We start from the raw sequence: 20,382 nt of genomic DNA, 5'->3' as shown, positions 1-20,382 counted from the left end.
GTCATATATTCTTAATTTGATTTCTCAGTGGCATCTGATTTTGAGGCACCTGACCTAAATAAATAAATGAATAGGTCCTGTTTAATATTCCAGTGGACAGTCTTCAGCTTTGATTGAACTGTGTCACTGTTTCCACAAATTTAAGCAATGTCACAGCATTTATTTCCATAATTTTTTGGACACATAATGTTGCTAATGATGCGACCTGTCAGGGAATAATGTGGTCCAACTCAAACAGGAGGAGAGTCAGTGAGAGTGAAGCTGCGCTCATTAAATCATAAACAGCAGGACATGAACGGAGCTGAAGTCCTGGGTGAAAACCTCTGGGGACCAAAGGTGGGGGTGAAGAGGACAGGGTGTCCAAGCATTATAAGTTTACCATCGTTATTCTGATTGGACGGCTCAGAGGCCAATGAAAACCAAGCACATGACACACGTGGTTCCAGGGTACAGATGTCTTCATGGACTCTGAGGAGGGTGAAATAAACCTTTAACTAAAACTGACATTTAACAGTCTGGGATTAGAGGTGGATGAGAATTTAATCTATTCTCAGTTTTAACTTAATTCTCAGTTTTCTATTGTCAGATTTATTCTAATTTTCAGTTTTATTCTAATTTTCAGTTTTACTCTACTGTCAGTTTTATTCTGTCAGCTTTATTGTATTGTCAGTTTTACTCTACTGTCAGTTTTAATCTATTGTCAATTTTATTCTGTTGTCAGTTTTATTCTGTCAGTTATATTGTACTGTCAGTTTTACCCTACTGTCAGTTTTATTGTATTGTCAGTTTTACTCTGTCAGTTTTACTCTACTGTCAGTTTTATTGTATTGTCAGTTTTACTCTGTCAGTTTTACTCTACTGTCAGTTTTATTGTATTGTCAGTTTTACTCTGTCAGTTTTATTCTGTTGTCAGTTTTATTCTACTGTCATCCTCTACACGAATACAAGTCAAAACATGATTAAAAAATCTTAATGTTTCAATTCAGGTTTTTTTTAAATGTCTCAAAAATAAGAATTCCATTAACTGAATTAGTTCAATGTGTTTCCCAGCCCAAACTGAGGGACAGACTGTGAAAAAAGCAGATTTCAGTACTTTGAACAGTGTAAATGATGATCTGTTCTCATGGGGTCTGGACTTGTGGACTTTTCCTGTTTGATCTGAACCAAATGTGCAGGTAAGTCTGGATAAACGTGAGGTCACAGTGACCTCGAGCTTTGACGCCAAAGCCTCCATGGTTCATCCTGGACTCTGAGTGAATGTAATGGGCACTGACTGATGGATGCTTCACCGCCCCAAGCCATGATGTTGATTACAAATGACTCCCATAATCCCTCAGTTCTTCTTACCTTATCGCAGTGCAACTCCAGATTGAGGTCTCCTTTGTTTGTGTGTAAACGGACGTAGCCTTTTTTCTTCACATACTGGTAACGAACAGTGTCATCAGCGATGGCGTCTGCACAGAAAAACACACACTTATCCAACAGAGGCTTTATAGATCCTATTATAGATATTATCCGCTGTATTTTGTGTTTTTTCAGTGTAAATCATATTCTTTCTTATATTTAATTTTCTGATCATGGGCGAAGTCAAGGGAAGGTTAGCATCTGGTCAAAAAAACTTAATTACAATAATCTACACCAAACTTATATTTTTGGGTAGGTAATTGCTGATATTTTCAGGAAAATGTTTTTTGAAATGAGAAAAAAATTTTGTGAAAAAAATTTGAGGAGTTTTATTGAGTGTGAATGTTGGGAAAGTGACAATGTTTTCTGCCGTCATTCTGGGTTCACTTTATAAGCTCTCATAAATAACCTAAATTTATTCCAAATATATTGCTATTTGACTATTACATTATTTGTCATATGCTAAACACACAGTGTGTAACATTTTTATATATACACATATGTATATATATATATATATATATATATATATATATATATATACACACACACAAACACACAAAATACAATTCAATATAATGTTAATATTATTTGTTTGTTGTAAATATCGTAAAAAAAAAAAAAAGTATATTAATAATTGAAACAAAAAATGTTGAATTGAATATTTACTTTTGTTGTCCATCTGTGACGCTGCCATTTGTCAAAACTCGTTATTTAGGTATGATAAAATATTTTTTTCCTCTAACCAATTATTAGGTTGTAAAATTGAGGGTTTAAGGTTTACACCAAATACATTTTACAATGAAAATGTTATAAGAATGTCACTTTTGAGATCTTTGTAATTCTTGCAAAAAATAGACGTTAATTTTTTGTCCATTTGTAACGCAGCAGTTTTTGATATTTTTCATTTAAAAATATTTGAAACAAAATTTTGCCCTTTGAGTATGTTTAAGATGGCATTTAGACCTTTCCAATTATGTGTAATATTTGTCTTAAACTTGTCTGGTTCAAAAGTTATGAATCAAAAAGTAGTGGGCTGTCCAACCCTGACGCCCTTGACCTCACCCTCATGTAGATGTTCATAAAAGCTCGCATTAAAGTTGTGTTTTATTATATCAGAAACAGAGAAAACTGAAGAAAGGGTTACTTTTTCAACAAAATGTATCATTAATTGAACATAAACCAAGCATCTCCATCCACTGTCATTTATCAAACACCCTGGGTTTTACTGGTGAATCAGTGTTACAAAAGATGACGGTGTTTCCATGTTCACTACTACGCCTCTGAACGTCCAAATGGGTCATATCTGATGACAAACATATTTTACACCAATTATTTACATGGATTGATAGGATTAGTGGATCAACAGTTATTAAACACTTTAGATCAGTGGATGGTTTTGGTCACCAGTGGCTGTTTGAGTCTTTATGGGTTAATGTGATTAAAAAAAAAAAAAAAAACATTTATTTTAAGTAAGATTTGGACATAAAAGTGGCTCCAAAAGGATCGGCCAGAATACACATTTCAACATAAAGCATAACATGTACTGGAAATACATAAACATACGCCCTCATACTGCGTCAGTGACAGACACATTCAGACAAAACAAAAACCTGATAAGATAAACCTGAACTGGGTCACTGAATCCAAACCTTGTCCTCTTCTGAAGTGAACCTACTATACAGTTGCATAACAGTAAGTCTCTGCTGTAGCTGCAGAGGCTGAAGAAACACAGTTAGAGCTAAAAGTCTTCTGCTTCAGCTGCATCAAATCTACACTGTAGTGCTAAACTAAACTAACTGGGGACTAGTCAGTGTTCCCCATGTAAACAGCTCCAGTAGGAATAAAACCAAGCAGAACTACAGGGTGGGGAAGCAAAATTTACAATGAACATTTAGTTGTTTTTTCTCAGCAGGCACTACGTCAATTGTTTTGAAACCTAACATATATTGATGTCATAATCATACCTAACACTATTATCCATACCTTTTCAGAAACTTTTGCCCATATGAGTAATCAGGAAAGCAAACGTCAAAGAGTGTGTGATTTGCTGAATGCACTCGTCACACCAAAGGAGATTTCAAAAATAGTTGGAGTGTCCATAAAGACTGTTTATAATGGAAAGAAGAGAATGACTATGAGCAAAACTATTACGAGAAAGTCTGGAAGATACTATTAAAGGAGAATGGGAGAAGTTGTCACCCGAATATTTGAGGAACACTTGCGCAAGTTTCAGGAAGCGTGTGAAGGCAGTTATTGAGAAAGAAGGAGGACACATAGAATAAAAACATTTTCTATTATGTCAATTTTCTTGTGGCAAATAAATTGTCATGACTTTCAATAAACTAATTGGTCATACACTGTCTTTCAATCCCTGCCTCAAAATATTGTAAATTTTGCTTCCCCACCCTGTAAGTGCTTATTGTTGTGGGAGAGGTGTGTGCAGAGGTTGTGTGTTCGACGTTCATTTACCTGCTTCGTGTGTGGTTGCAGGAGTCATGGCCGTGGAGGTGAATGAGGCGGAAACTCTGCCTGTGGAGTAGTGGGCCTAAAAAAAACAGACACACCCAAATAAAAATGACAAACGGCAGCTATCACCTCATGGTTTTAACATCAGCTGTCCTGCCCCGGGAGGTGTTCATGATGAACGTCAGCCTGGTGAGAATGTTTTAACAGCCAATACCGTACAAACATTCCTGAACGTACAATTTAGATGCACCATAAAGGTTTAACTCCAATCAACTAAAGTGGGTTTGTATTAGTCTTATTAAAAGTCACTTAATTCTTTACAGTACATGGTCAGCACAGAGGACATATGGGTGCTTCTATTAAACTGGGTTCATTTTGGTACCTGGTACTTTTCCAGCTTTTTAGACCCAAAAATAAAAGAGAAATTTAGACATATTTCCCCCCAGGATGTACCTAATGATGACCTCAGATAAATGCAAAAAAAAAAAAAAAAAAATCATACTCTTGCTCTGAGCCATCGCAAAATTAATGAATTTTTAATCAAACATTGGGGCCAAAAATAGGACCAAATTTGGGACATGGAAAACTACCTAGGTGTCAGTGTATTTGATCTGAAAACATGGCTTGAAATGGTCTTATACAGCACTATAAATAAAGACACTGTGTTAAATTTGATGATCCTAGTGGTTTTTGTAATCCAGACATGTGGGTTTTACATGAATCTCAGTCTCATTCCAGGTTTTGTATGTAACCCATCGTGTCCACTCCTGTTACATACAGAACCTGCCCATTTAAACACATATAAATCATGAGTAGTTTCGCAACAGTGGTCATTTTTGTGAAACACTCTGTGTTGCATAATGAGTTCGATTCCCAAAATGTACCACACTGCGAGATTTAAAAAACAAATGAATGAACAAATCTGTGGAAATTATTACAAAATGACAAGTAGATATTGACATTTTTTTGCCTCATTTAATTACTTGCACATCATATCAAGTCTGTACTGGATTTCTTGCCATGCTGGTTGTATCATAGCCTCATCAGTGATGTCAGTGGCATCAGTGATCTTTTGCTTCAGGTTGTTAATGTCCCATATCTTTGTTCGGTACACGATATCTTTAACATAACCCTGATTTTGTTTCAATAAACCTTGATACACATTGTGCCTTTTCTTGAGGAGTAGCCATTTTTAGGAATTTATTTAACAGAACCTATTTCATCAACACGATACCTGAAATACACAAATGCAATGTGATTAAAAACTGTGTGAACCAATCTGATTAACATATCTCATCAATTGCTTTTGTAATACATTTTTTTAAATTGTAAAGAGACTTGGTGGACACTTTATATATCACCACCATTACGGAATCAACAAACACTAGTTTTATATCACACAACAGTTGTGTATCCGCATCCACACCACCATCTAAAGGCTCAGTGACAGTGTCATCTTTAGTTACATCTAAGGGTGAGGGTGTAGATCACATCCAACCAAACAGCCCTCGTCCGACCCAAACATACAGACGACACTGAAAACTGATAAACCTCATTTACACCCAGGCTGTGTTTTGTCTGTTCCTGGACATTTTAGGTTAAGAGGATGAGTGCTGTCAAATAATGGAGGAGAGGGACCCATCATATGTTGGAAAAAATAAGGAAAAAAAGCTCAAATGTGAATGAATGTGAATGTAAAAGCTCAAATGTGAATGAATAATGGATCCACTGTACGCACTTTGAGTATGTGTTCATAGAAAAGCGCTATATAAATCTAATCCATTATTATTATAATTGGTAGTAGTAGTAGTAGTAGTATTAAATAGATCATGACAGCGAAACATGGCAGACCTACTCCTTTAACAGATAGAAAGAAAATGATTTAGACAAAAACACTTCGTATGGTAATTATTTAACATAACTATGAAGAATGCGTTCTGTTTTGACAGTTAGATCCCCTAAACCTCTCAAAACCATGAGTAACACCATGAGTAAATCCAACCACAGGACACCTGGCCTTTAAACGTGGAAGACGACATGACCAAACCAACTGACGACGCTCTGCATGTGCACATTAACACAGTCACAACTCCACTTCTAATAATCCAACCTCACCTTTAAATCAACTGATAACTGTAAAACATTAACCTCTGGGGATACACAAGGATGGAATAATAACCACCAGATATTAATATTTAATGATTCCTATAAAAAACAATCTTAATAAACTCTTCCATCTTTAAAGTTACAGACGGTGTAATGTGACTCTGTAAGGTCAGAAATGTGTGAATGTCAGATAAAACAATCAAATTCAACTTATTTCACTGTGACATTCTGCAGACCTATACTGTGTTTGTCCACTGTGAACGAACATTTCCTTCAAGGCGGATACTTTGTGATTTAAGGGGCTTGAATCTTCCACTTAAAGGGGTCATATTTTGCTAAACCCACTTTTATTAGTCTTTGGTTCATTTATTTGTGTATTTGGACCTTAATAGTTCAAAAATTTTGAATTTGAACCCTCCAAGTGCTGCAAAACTATTTTTATATTCATTTTGGCAAAAGTTGAGTGGATTTCTACAACTAGTTTTAATTCCTTCTTAATTTTTTATGTCTATAACTAGTTACGTCATGACATTTGCACATATAAGGTCAAGACTTCTGACGAACATGTGTCTGAGTACGACATAATTGTTTGTCAGCAGCAGCGGTTGTGGTAAAAACTGAAAATATGTCCAAACTTCAAGCTGATTACCTAAAATGTTCAGTTGTTGGTTGAACTGGACAGAGCAGCACAGCCAACAACCTGGAGGGGGCGGGGCTTGAAGTGGCTCATGTGCATTTAAAGGGCCAGCGCTCCAAACCACCTTTCTGGTGTCATTACTGGGAAGAAGGGTTGAAGATGGACCCGTGGAGTTGAATTAATGAAGAATTCAGACCCAAGCATAGCACTTACAGTTTATGTAGACCACAGCGAAATGTTTGAAAATGCAAAAAGCAAAATATCACTCCTTTAAGGACAGATTCCTCCACTTTACAACAACACCCCCCAACCTTGTGATGCATCAAGTACAGCCCCTCAGCCTCCATAGGCTTATTTCATTCGCATAACTGGAGATTCTTTAAGGTTTTAAAGGTTAAATTAAAGTTGAAGCAGTAATGATCCAGCTCTCACACCTTCAACCACAATATATATAGAAATTCATGACAAAACAGCAACAGGAAATGGCAAGAAAAAAAAGAAAATCTGCAAGTGTTGTATATTCAGTGCCACAATGACAGACTTCCTTTAGGCTTTAGGTTAAAAGGTATGGATAGGCCTACATGTTCCTAAGAAATATGTTAAATCTATGTGAAACATAAACACACTGCTTATTTTTAAACATTTTTCAGCCTAACTGCTGATTAAATGTCTTCAGAAAAACATTCAGTGCTTTGAGTATGGTAACAAAGTTCAGCCAAACTCACCATTCTACTGAATATTTATTGCAAATGTATTGAAATGAACCTGAGTTAATTTGAAGCTGTTGGGAGTTAATACTGTAGCAGGTGTTCATGAAAGTACAATGACTGAAAATGTGTCAAATGTGGACACTGAAAACAAACTGGATGACTTCCCGTTGGATTTACAGTGAGCTTCCTTCTTGATCTGTAACTACCAAATATAATACACCTAGACAAAACCTCATGCAGGGTTTCATTTTTTAACATTTCTATAGGTACTACTGAACCATTCAGACAGGTCCATGAGGCAACACCCCATAAATATAAAAGGATTTATTTTTACAGGATTCATGTGCAGAGTTTTATAGGTTTTTGACCATGTTTAGCGACTCAAAAATGCAATTCTATTAAGAGCAGACCAACCCATGCAGTTTCAAAAGGGCCTTCACACTGGTCAATAATCAGAGCCTATAATGACTAATGTACTGTACACATGAATGTCAGTGAAAATGCACTGAGGCTGAGGGAATAAAGTCAGGGCTGAGATGAAAGCGTGGAGGTGAAACCTGATTTCAGAGTCTACGCTCCTTCTTCTGCTCCAGTTCTTGTGAAGGCGCAGACTTTACCTCGTGTGCTCGTCTGACCTATATTCCCTGTTTTCTCAGACGCCGTCAGACCATCACCTCATCTGTGAACTCGAGAGCAACTAAGGAAAGCTCCGCAGTACAAAAAAAAAAAAAAAAAAAAAAAAGAGCTGTGGAGTCACATCAAAAGGGAACTGATAAGAAGGGAGCGGGTGATTCTCCTCAGACTGAATCAGTTTCCTGCCGTTCATGTGACTGAGCTTCAACCTCCGTCATGTGTTAAACGTTGAACCTCAGTAATAATACGATAAAAGGCCTGTGTTCACATGGAAACATGAATCATCTGCATTTTCTTCCATAAATATTGCAAACCTTTGTTCTATCTCAGCTTTCCTGTGCATTCATTTTCCACATTTTCCATTTTCCTCACGGCCTGGTCTTTAATACGTCTACATTTACGTCCTCTGAGCCAAAGCTTTATCATAGAATCATGTCTGTTCCTGCAAATTCATCAACCTTGTTTTGTTTCTGGATGCAGCACTTCTGCCATGTTTCTAATAAAACAGCATCATATCACTGTGTTTGGTGCCCTCTTGTGTACAGACGTCACATTAACACAAAACGGAGGTCGTCTTTATTAAAAGAATCTTTTACTACCTCTGTTTATAGACCAATTTGTGTACTCCCCCCCACCAGTGTTTAACCTTCAAACAAAGTCTTCAAACCTTCAACCTTATTTAAGTTACTGTTTGGAGGTATGGGGAAATACATATACAAGTTCATTACAAAGACTTTTTCTACTGCAAAAGAGCAATAAGAATTGTTCACAATGTTGGTTTTCGTGAACACACAAATCCGCTATTTTTCCAGTCTAAAACTTTAAAACTCATTGACCTTGAGGAGTTCAAAACTATTCAAATAATGTAAAAAGCAAAGAATAACTTACTGCCAGGCAATATTCAAGAAATGTTTTGTGAAAGAAAGGGAGGCTATGATTTAAGGGGAAAGTTACATTTAAAGATTCATAAAGTACGCACTACGTTAAAAAGTTTCTGTATCACCATCTGTGGGGAAAAATTATGGAACAAATTGTGTGTGGAGATAAAACAAATATCAAACATAATTCAGTTTTAAAAAGATATAAAGAATTGATTCTTGAGAGGTACAGTACTTAATAATGACAATGAGACCTGTTTGTTTATGGATGATGTTGTACTGATAAATCTGCTGTAATTACTGAAGAAAATGGTTGAATTGTTGAGTCTGTTTGTATGACTGTACCACTATGATCATATTGTTGTGTATAATTCAATTACTCCATTGTGTATTTGTTGTGGTTCAATGCTAAAATTAGGAAAAATTTATTGTTTGATTGTTGTATTAAGTTAGTAATATAGGTGTAAAAGCACTGAGGGGTAGGATTAAATAAGTTTATACTTCTTCCTACTCTGTTTCAACCGTGCAAAATTCAGACTTGTATGTATTTAAAGATAAGACTCTGTTCATTTAAATGTTATTTTGTTTTTGTCTTAATTTGCTTCGTTTTGTTTTATTATGTTTCTTTGTTTCTTTTCTTTGCATTTACATGTTAGGACGCGGCATATTCAGCCATTTACATAACACGATGCTGAAGTTTACCTTTCATACTGAGAATTTCAGAGCTTATGTTTATTGGATTAAAACACGTTTTGCAGCTACAGTCAGGCTGAAGATAGCATGATAGTATGATTGGGCTATTGATTAGATAACCTGACAAATTCAACAATGCAATATTGTAGTTCTGAAAAGTTCTGTCACGTCAATGTGAGCTAAGCCGATACTATCAGTGGAAAAATGACAAAAAATGACCAAGGAAGCACTCTCACATTCTGGAAATTGGATCCAGCCATAAAAGTTATGACTATATCGTGTTCAAATGTCCAGATCTGTGATCAAAACCAGAAAGATGCAAAAAAAAAGCAAATAAAATGTGTATTAGGACCATTCCAAACACTGACCACTGTTTGACAGGTTCTATGTCTTTAGTCTGATCATGTGATACAGGATCAAATAAATAAATAAATAAATGTGGAATAGATGTCGTCTAGAGCTAATCCGTCATAGAAGGAGAATCACAGGGCTGTTTCAGATTTTCCTTCAGTACCCACCACTTCTTTCATACCATAATCCTGTCCCTTCTTTTTAAGGGTGACGGTTAAAAAAAAACTTTGGTATGAAGTGTTTTCTTACAGCGTTGAACTTGTCAGTCTTCTTGGCCTCTGGCTCCTTCATGGTGGAGGCCAGGAGCTGATCTCCTTTATAGTCTTTGTACAGCTCAGCCAAGGTCTCTCTGGTTTCCAGGTTGGTGCTTTTCAGGTGGTATGCCGGGTCCTGCTTGGCCTTTTCCTCATCTATAGTCCACGACAGAAAATGGAGCAAATAAAAAAAACAAATGTGAACATCATGAACCGTATGAATTCAAGTTTCAAAGAAAAAAATACAATCTCCTACACAAGATTAAATTAAGTTAAGTTTCCAACTCACCTGGATCCAACACCTTCATATTATTTTTTACATGAAAGAAGTTGGAAACGTTGAATTTGTCCAGGTTAGTGGGGTCCTAGGAAAGCAAAACACAATTATTTCAACATTAAATTCAACATGAATATGTTTAAAAGAAAAAGCCCAGAAAACCTGAAAGCTCACCTGCAGTGTAATGATGTCCTTCCTGGTAAAAGGCTCATCCGTCAACAGATCTTTAAAACTCTTTGTTTTGATGTTGAGTTGCTCCACAGCCTGACAAATATTTAAGAAAACAAAAATAGCCCTTAAAACAGCAACAAAACAGACACAGACTAACTTCATTAATCAGGGGTAATACAGAACCAAACTACATATGCCAATTGACATTTACAACATGAACTTGACAGATTCCACCTCTGCAACTGAAATGGTTTACATCATCAGTAACATGAGTTAGTTTAAGACATAGCTGTTAGCAAAAACATAGCTGTCCTTTAGTTTGTTTACTCAAACATGATAGAAAAACCTACATTAAAGTTCAAATATAACCATCGCGTTGGTGCATTTGCTACGTGCTAAGAAAGCTAACAATAGATTGTGCTGTTAAATGTTGTGTATCTGCAGTTACATGTGTGTCAAATTTGAAGATAAATGTTCTTTACAGTATCTACTCGTCAGTTTGTTGGAAAAGCATTTGCTGTACACAATGAAGTGAAGTAAGGAATCCACCTGAAAGTGGAAGTGGGCGGAGCCTCTGCACTGTCAACACTAAAAAGTCCATAACATCTACCTCTGTGTGTGTGTTTTTATAGTGTTTGTGGGACAGATGTGTAAGTTCACCAACCTCATGAGAAAACACATTGCCTGTGACCTTGTTGGCAACAATGTGAGAATTATTAGTGAAGACGTTGTAGAGAACAGGGCAGTGATACTTTCCTGGAACAAAATGACAGAAAATCAGAGGCAGTGGTCGCTGTCAGTCTAACCCTGATCATCCAGAAGTAAAGGAAAAGCTCATGAAATGCAGAATAAGATTGACTCAACCACATCTCAGTCCTCCTCCTGCTTTATTTACTCTTATTCCCTTAACATGACCCTCTAACGTTCAATGAACACGTCCTTTACAAGCTGTTCTCACTTGGCACCAGGATACATGTAGCCTTGACCTGAACATTTACAACTGCACACTCGTTCATTCATTCATTTATTTGTCTCATTTTCTTTGTGATTTTTCTAAAATCCATTTATCCAATTAAAACTTTTGCATATTTACCGTCATTGTTCTTGGCAAAGTTGAGCTTGATGAGTGACTTTGCTTCTAGTTTCTGTGGGAAATAACAAACACTTCAGTGTGGAATCATAACAGTACTTTTACAAATCCCTTCAGGGACTGGTTTTCCTGGTGAGAATGACAGGATAAATCTGTGAACCTCCTTCTTTCCTATTTGGTTTCTTCTCACTCCAAAGATTGAGGACCTTGGCTCCCTAATGACAGTAATGTGGTATTCTAGTAATAATACTATCGCTGCCGTCAGTAGTACTACTAAAAATACAAATAAAGTAAATGATTTGGTCCCAGTGATTTCCCCTCAAACTGTCAGCAGGGTTCCTACAGGTTTCTACAAGTAAAATTTAAGACTTTTTAAGACCTTTTAAGACTACTTAGAACAGAATTTAATGCCCATGTCACAGCCCTACTGGCAAAAATTTGTGACGTGTAGAATTTAAGAAGATTTATTAATTTACTCCAATGCTTTGATTCCCACCATTCTGAGTCATTTCTCACCAAGGGCTGAAAAGTTAGTGACACTTTGTTTCTTAATTTCAATATAAATTGTTGGGTTGGAATGGGTGGAAGTGAGTCGACTAACATTACTTTCTTTCCAGCTTGGACATTTCCCAGATACATTTACACACAATACAGCCAACAAGTTGATTGCAACATAACTTAAGACCTTCCATATCAAATTTAATACCTTTTAAAGACTTTTTGAGGTATTTAATGCAGATTTGTACATTCAAGATTTTAGGACCCCGCGGGAACCCTGGTCAACCTTAGTGCACAATTCAGATTGATTCCTCACACAGGATTTGCTTTTATTTGGCCCTTCATGTTATTACCTCCACCAAGGAGGTTATGTTTTTGCCAGGGTTTGTTTGTTTGTCTGTCTGTTTGTTTGTCTGTCCGTTAGTGTGCAACATAACTCAAAAAGTTATGGACAGATTTGGATGAAATTTTCAGGGTTTGTTGGAAATGGGATAAGGAAGACATGATTAAATTTTGGTGGTGACCGGGGGTGGGGAGGCCCACAGGGGGGGCCACTGATCGTTAGTGTGCAACAAAACTCAAAAAGTTCTGGACAGATTTGGATGAAATTTTCAGGGTTTGTTGGAAATGGGATAAGGAAGAAATGATTAAATTTTGGTGGTGATCGGGGGTGGGGGGGCCCACGGGGGGGGCCACTGATCAGCCTTGGCGGAGGTCTGCGCTCTCCGAGTGCTTCTAGTTTTCTAAATGTGACCAGCCGCAGCGTGAATATATTCATTCATTCATTCATTCATTTTCTGAACCCGCTTTATCCTCACTAGGGTCACAGGGGTTGCTTGGAGCCTATCCCAGCTACATATATATTGAATATATGAATATATTCCTGAATTGCAAAACGTGCATAAAAGACTGAGACACATATGAATATACAGCTGTTGTACTAAAGTAAACATAGAAGCCACAGGAGTCACCATGTTGGCTTCGTTTACAAGTTAATATGTTGTGGAATCCAGAACATTCAGAGGCAGATGAGAATGAGAACAAAAACAGGGACTCATTTTTAATCCTCTATGAATTCAGTAAAACATGAGGATCCACCCCCTAGTTTTCAGCTTCTTTAAATGTGACCTTAAGGATGTTAAGTTTCCTCTGTCACTTTTGTCAAAATTTATACACATCAGCTTTCAAACACAGGCCACTACCACACCAGTCTGTTATAGAAGTGTTCCTTAAATATTTCTGATGTGGAACGCTGTCTTTCTGCTGACTCATCCATCATAGCTGATATATGAGCACAAAACAAAGTACAAAACTAAAATTACATTTGGGATAATTTTGACTCAATGTGACGAAATAAGGAGTGTACAGTGTAAATATATCAACAGTACAACACTCGCTGGTGTTTAAACAGGTTTAGTTTCACTTTGTGGTTCATACCATCATTTACCATGATGTATAAACCACAAGTGTGCAGTAAATAAAGAGTAATAGTCTGTGAATGATACATGTTGTGTGGTCAGAAACTATAAACTGTAGACTAGTTACCTCTCCAGATATCGGGTTGGTACCAAACTTCTTAATCCATGGAACAATGCTCCTAAGAGACAAAACAGAGGATTAAAAAAAGATAAACACATGGAAAACACAGCAGCTGTGTTTAGTATTTCTACTTTGAAATGTTCAGTAATGTCCTCAAATACCACTGACTGTTTACAACAGGATGCAAAAGATGTCAGTTTATTAAAAAGTGTAAAAAAAAAAACAAAACAAAAAAAACAGTGTGGAAAAACCACTAAGAAACAACTTTAGAGTCAAAGAAAGTGACCACAGTGATAAAAATAGATATAGCTGGGGTTTTTTTTACTCACTGGAGACAGCTCTAAAATGAAGACTGAGGACTCTGATTCTGAAGCTTCTGAAGTATATAAAGTTAGTATGTTATTTTGTTGTGTGTGTTGTCATTTGTTGATCCACAGTTCAGACTAAACTGTGACAGTTCTGACCTTGTTTGTTTGATTCAAAACAGATCTTTAGTGCAGCTACTGACATTGCCCAGACACATTTACACTCAATACAGAGAACAAGTTTATGGCAACACAACTGAAGACCTGCCATATCAAATTTAATACCTTTTAATGACTTTTTTAAGATATTAAATGCAGATTTGTGAATTCAAGACTCAAGACTTTTAAAGACCCTGCCGGAACCCTGATTATTTTATGTTTATTTTGTTTATGATGCAATTACTCCTCTTCTATGCCAAAAAAAAGGATATCTTTTTTACAGGGTGGGGAAACAAAATTTACAATGAACATTTAGTTGTTTTTTCTCAGCAGGCACTACGTCAATTGTTTTGAAACCAAACATCTATTGATGTCATAATCATACCTAACACTATTATCCATACCTTTTCAGAAACTTTTGCCCATATGAGTAATCAGGAAAGCAAACGTCAAAGAGTGTGTGATTTGCTGAATGCACTCGTCACACCAAAGGAGATTTCAAAAATAGTTGGAGTGTCCATAAAGACTGTTTATAATGGAAAGAAGAGAATGACTATGAGCAAAACTATTACGAGAAAGTCTGGAAGATACTATTAAAGGAGAATGGGAGAAGTTGTCACCCGAATATTTGAGGAACACTTGCGCAAGTTTCAGGAAGCATGTGAAGGCAGTTATTGAGAAAGGAGGAGGACACATAGAATAAAAACGTTTTCTATTATGGAAATTTTCTTGTGGCAAATAAATTCTCATGACTTTCAATAAACTAATTGGTCATACACTGTCTTTCAATCCCTGCCTCAAAATATTGTAAATTTTCCTTCCCCACCCTGTATATATATATATATATATATAAAACATGGCTGGTTTGAACATTTTAAAGTCTCATTATCCAATCACATGAATTAATGAAGAGACTTTTACTATACACACACAGCAGATAAATATTAGTCTCTGTAATGGATCCACTCATTTCTTATATACCAGTGTTTGGCTGATACTGGACATCAGATGTCCAGTATCTGGGACATCTGCGAAAGACAGATTCTGTCTTTCTCTTTTTCCTGGTTTAGCATGAGAGTAACACAGTTTTTAAAACAAAACAGATGTCACTCCATGTACGGTCACAGTGCAACACAAATCTTGGTCATTTGGTTTTAAATTTGCATCATTTACTCACAGCAGGTCAAAGACGACTCCATCCTCAGTGCACACAGGGTACTCAAATGGCTGAAGGGATAAACTAAAAAACATCACAAACACACATCTGTCATTGTAAAAACAGTCACATCTGGGCAACATATTGTAAATTAACTGCAGTCTAACTGTGGTCAAATTATTAATCTAGTGTCTAGAATCTAAAAAGAATACACTCAAGATACAGAAAACTAAAAACCCTCCACATACCTGCAGTGGTCAAACGGGAGCCGTCTGAAATTTGCTTGAGGGATTTCTATAGTGTAGAAAGATCAAAGCAAGTTATTAAAATATAAAACAGCATTCATTTTCAGTTGTGTCAGGAGACAAACCTAAACAAGTAGCTGAAGAATCAACAATTAAAACACTATTATTACACTATACTATTCGTCTTAAGTTAATATTTGAACAAAAATAACTCTCAAGTCCAGCAGAAAAACAACCCCAGTCATAATTAGTATCAGAACTTGTAAACATTTACCTCTAACTATATTAAGTTGTACAAGACACATCATGAGACAGTAAAAACTCAATGATTCACAAAACATAGATGCTGCTCTATTACACAGACTGATATTATGAACCATGTTTAAACTATAACGTCTAAAGTTATTGTCCATGGTTACATTCAGAGACTATTATGTATTTGGTTTGGATATTTTACCTTTCTTTACATCTTAAACCTATATTTCCTTAGCACTTACACTTGAAATCTGTTTTCTATTTACCTTTTATTTACAGGATTTGTTGAACAATTAAAAGATACACTGTATTATACACCATTGGCCATGATGTTTGAATAAAATATTTGTACATCTTCTCATAAAATGATGGTGACAGTGTGATTTATTCTTGATAAAGTGTGACAGAGAGTCAGCATGTGGTCACTGCACTAAGCCGAAGGTGATTACTGTGTAGAAATAGGAATGAAAAGACGAATGTGTCTGAAAACACAATTCCAATTTTATGGACAACGGTGTATTTACCAAGTGTAGTGGAACATATACTATATATACCCTATATATACCATATACCCTTTTCCACGTGGTCACTTCACACAAGTTATTTATTGTATACTGAATTTACATAAACTGTACAATGTCGCAAAACATGTATTTCTATCTGAACATAAAATAACCGGTATCAGGAGATACAGTTTGGGTCACATCACAGAGCTCTGTTTAGCAGATTATAAAATAAGACATCACAACAATAGTCAGAATAAATGACTAGTACCAACAGGAAACATCTGCTTAGCCTTAAACTCACCTGCTCGTTTCCCTCCGTAGAAGTTGGTGTACTCTGTGCTGGTGATGTACCTGGAAAGATGTTGGAACAAACCCGAATGAAGATGAGACAACCAACTGAAGCACTATTAAGTAAAAGAAAATGCAATGCTTTGTCAGACTTTAGTTAGCTAGCTCAGAGCTAACTCATCAGTAGACATACTATTAAGACGCTAACATGAGCTAAGCTAAGCTAATAACAAATGAGTTTCATCTGCGAAATTAACTGTTCGCGACAACGCTGATGCTTACATTTTATCTTTTTGGTGCTGGCGCTTCCCCATTTTGAGTTTTTACGTAGATCTGAGATATTAGCTACGATGAAAACACAGATTTTAGTAACTAACACACCGCTACTTGGCTCTGTTGGTCGGACTTCCTGTTTACGTTCTGAGTCGATGGTGCTCTGAACGGCAGCGCCGTTTTTATCACAGCACTCTGCTGCCACCTACAGGAGGACAGCGTTAAAACACTGTGCTATACTGACCTTGAACACAGCTGAGTATAACCCGGCAATATTTAACGATTTCGTTTATTTTATTTTATTTTATTTTATTTTATTCATTTATTTATTGTCGTATATAGTCATGAGGTCATAATCTATGAGCTAATCTGCACAAGAAGGGGCAAAGTAGACTTTATTTCCTACGGAGATTAAAGTCTTTCAGGATCTCCAAGCCTCTTCTGTGCAGCTTCTACCAGACTGTGGTGGCTGGTGCCCTTTTTTTTGGTGTGGTGTGTTGGGGAGAGGGAGCTCGCATTTCTGACTGAAACAGACTGAACAAACTCATTAAGAAAGCGAGCTCCATCATTGGGACTGGACTGGAAACAGTTCAGCAAGTGGCTGGGGTGAGAATGCTCAGGAAACTGGACTCTATTTTGAAGAACGCATCTCACCCACTGCACCATCTTCAGGTGTTGAGAGAGAGCACCTTCAGCCACAGACTGATCCCCCCTCGGTCCAAGACTGAACGCAGTAGGGGGTCCTTCCTGCCTGCTGCTATTAGACTTTTTAATATCGCTGTGCGATAAATTATTGTATGCTGTGCATACTTAGGTGTTTTAGGTTATTGTATTATATACATTACTTGTATTGTACATATATATATATATATATATATAGATAGATAGATAGATAGATAGATAGATAGATAGATAGATAGATAGATAGATAGATAGATAGATAGATAGATAGATAGATAGATAGATAGATAGATAGATAGATATCTTTTATTCTGTTTATTATTTATTTGTTCCATTGATGGCTGTTTGTGGGATGTTCACGAGATGGGTCAGAGTGTTTTTTCTTCTTGTACTGCTGCTGTTGTAACAAAGCAATTTCCTGCAAAGGCTCAATAAAGTATCTATCTATCTATCTATCTATCTATCTATCTATCTATCTATCTATCTATCTATCTATCTATCTATCTATCTATCTATCTATCTATCTATCTATCTATAAATGACATAATCACAAAGAATCATATTTAACCCTCTGGTATCCGGGTGCGCTTTTTTCGCACACTTTGCACTTCGTGTTAAAAAACTTCATATTATTTTTCACAATCTAAATAAGGTTAGAATTCAAAAGTTGTTAATTTTTTCATGATCTTTAAAATTCTGGCCATCAACGAGAATTTGCACATTGTAAACAAAAGAAAATTACCAGACTAGCATCTGTCTCCCAAGTGTGCCTAAAACGCACCATTCTTTCATTATAACCACTGTTTTTGATCCAAAGCCATTAAGGCATAAGGCAAGGCAAGGCAAGGCAAGTTTATTTGTATAGCACATTTCAGCAACAAGGCAATTCAAGGTGCTTCACACAGGACATTGAAATAAAAGAAACAAAAAGAAACACATTTAAAACATTATAAAAGAAACATGTAAAAGGTGATTAAAAACAGCCAGTAATAAAACAACACATAAAATCAAAATAAATAAATAAATCCTGCTTTTACTGAAATCTGGGCTTCATTTGAGAGGTGAGGGTCTAAATTAATTTATTAATGTTGTTAATGTTGCTGTTAATCATTGACATATGCCAGGCTGCAAAAATCAAACAATATGTAATCTCATTTTTATGTAGTATTTTGAAAAAAACAAACAAACAAACACATTTTGTGTTTTTTTTCCATCAAAAAATGTAGTGACATCATGATCAAAAGAGATCATTTAAAGGGTTAAAAAAAATCTAAAATGAATGATTATTTGATATGTATGATTAGGGCTGACCTTGATTTACAAAAATAAAATCAAATTAGAGCACAAAAATAAATCAATATATAATATTTAACAGTTTGATTTATAGGTGTGCAATTTTCGCACATTTGGTGACAGATGCTAGTATTTTTGTACATTTGACCTAGTGCCAAAAATAACAATGCAAATTAACCAATGTTGGAGTTAATCATTGACATATGCGAGGCTGCAAAAAATCAAATAATATGTAATCCACTTTTTATGTAGTATTTTGAAAAAAAAAAATTTTTTTGTGTGTTTTTTGCATCCAAAAAAAAAAAAAGGTTTGTTTACATTACAAACACAACATTTAAAAGGTTAAAAAATGTGACAATTATTGAGTATTTGGTATTTTTATTTACAGCTCAAGTTGATGAAATAGAAAAAAGTGTGAAAGAATTAAAAACAAACTGTATGAAATTTTTTTTTACATTATTCCACAAGTGTGTGAAAAACACACACTTGATGCTTAGTAAAGGCCTTGCTGGATGGGATACCAGAGGGTTAATGATCTGGGCTTTATTAAAGGTGAAAATGTGCAATAAGACTTAAACTTTGCTTTTCAGTATATCTTGAGGTATTCTTTAATTAACAGTAGGCCTAATTATCTATTGGAAGGATCTGATCTATTGGCTGAGCTAAATCTTCTGTATTATGATTAGATTTGATTATTATTTTGTACATGTCTTTAGTTACATTTAGTTGATGTGATTAAAAAAATTAACTTAGAGCAGTACTGTTTTTTTTTTTGTTTACTTTTTTTGTCCACCCAACCACCCCAAACACTCTATAAACTGCGTCGACATGTTGACGTCCATGGAGCGGACTGTCTCTCTACCAACCAACCCCAATGCGCCGGTTTTCCCCATGGATGTAAACATGTGCCTATATCTCCATGGATGTCCCATATATCCTCCTGAGACCCAGCAATGCATTTTTGTCCTCTGTAGGGGACAAGAGTTTCAAAGCTTTACTAAAAAAAAAAAAAAATGCTGTCCACTGCAACGAATATTTCATTAAATAATACAAATAAAATATGTGTCTGAAAAAAACTGTTGCATCATGGCATTTCCAGTCAAGACAATTATTTAATGTAAAAATGCCAAAACTTTTATTCTGCTGGGTCTCAGGAGGATATATCCATCCCATTTCTTGGACACTATTCACCCAATGCTTTTCTAGGAGAGGGGCAGTGCTCAGTTTGATGGCTGAATTTAAATTTTTTTGATTTTTCTTTTTACAAATATTTGAAAATTTCAACTTAGAAAAGCCAGTTTCTCACCTACAAATGTAGCCTCGTGTGTTTCAACTCCAAATACTTAATCTGCCAAAAGTCTTCCTCATTGAAGTGTTTTGGCAGAATAAGTATTTGGAGTTTAATGACCACATAATGACTTAGCATTGCAAAATAATGATAGTGTCCGAAACTAACTTAATTCAAAATTATTTACAATCAGAAAATTATCGAAGCAAATGTGTGCCATCAG

The 20,382-nt window shown here is 35.8% G+C and overlaps 1 protein-coding gene across 1 annotated transcript in view; it reads right to left on the bottom strand.

Annotated features, from left to right (window-relative positions):
- Positions 1 to 17,047, bottom strand: part of ppil2 (peptidylprolyl isomerase (cyclophilin)-like 2) — a 41,838-nt gene extending 24,791 nt beyond the window's left edge. Inside the window, exons 1-12 of the mRNA XM_030144176.1 lie at positions 16,907 to 17,047; positions 16,638 to 16,687; positions 15,579 to 15,624; positions 15,352 to 15,414; positions 13,717 to 13,768; positions 11,677 to 11,728; positions 11,248 to 11,339; positions 10,587 to 10,676; positions 10,425 to 10,500; positions 10,131 to 10,291; positions 3,877 to 3,952; positions 1,348 to 1,454 (exon numbers count right to left, since the gene is read on the bottom strand). Coding sequence (XP_030000036.1) covers positions 1,348 to 1,454; positions 3,877 to 3,952; positions 10,131 to 10,291; positions 10,425 to 10,500; positions 10,587 to 10,676; positions 11,248 to 11,339; positions 11,677 to 11,728; positions 13,717 to 13,768; positions 15,352 to 15,414; positions 15,579 to 15,624; positions 16,638 to 16,687; positions 16,907 to 16,938 — 897 coding nt within the window. The 5' untranslated portion in view covers positions 16,939 to 17,047. The remainder of the gene's footprint in view (positions 1 to 1,347; positions 1,455 to 3,876; positions 3,953 to 10,130; positions 10,292 to 10,424; positions 10,501 to 10,586; positions 10,677 to 11,247; positions 11,340 to 11,676; positions 11,729 to 13,716; positions 13,769 to 15,351; positions 15,415 to 15,578; positions 15,625 to 16,637; positions 16,688 to 16,906) is intronic.
- Positions 17,048 to 20,382: the final 3,335 nt, after the last annotated feature.

Source organism: Sphaeramia orbicularis, chromosome 9 (genome assembly GCF_902148855.1).
Source record: "Sphaeramia orbicularis chromosome 9, fSphaOr1.1, whole genome shotgun sequence".
Lineage (NCBI taxonomy): Eukaryota > Metazoa > Chordata > Actinopteri > Kurtiformes > Apogonidae > Sphaeramia > Sphaeramia orbicularis.
The sequence above is the reverse complement of the archived record's forward strand: the minus strand, read 5'-3'. Positions and strand labels throughout refer to the sequence as shown.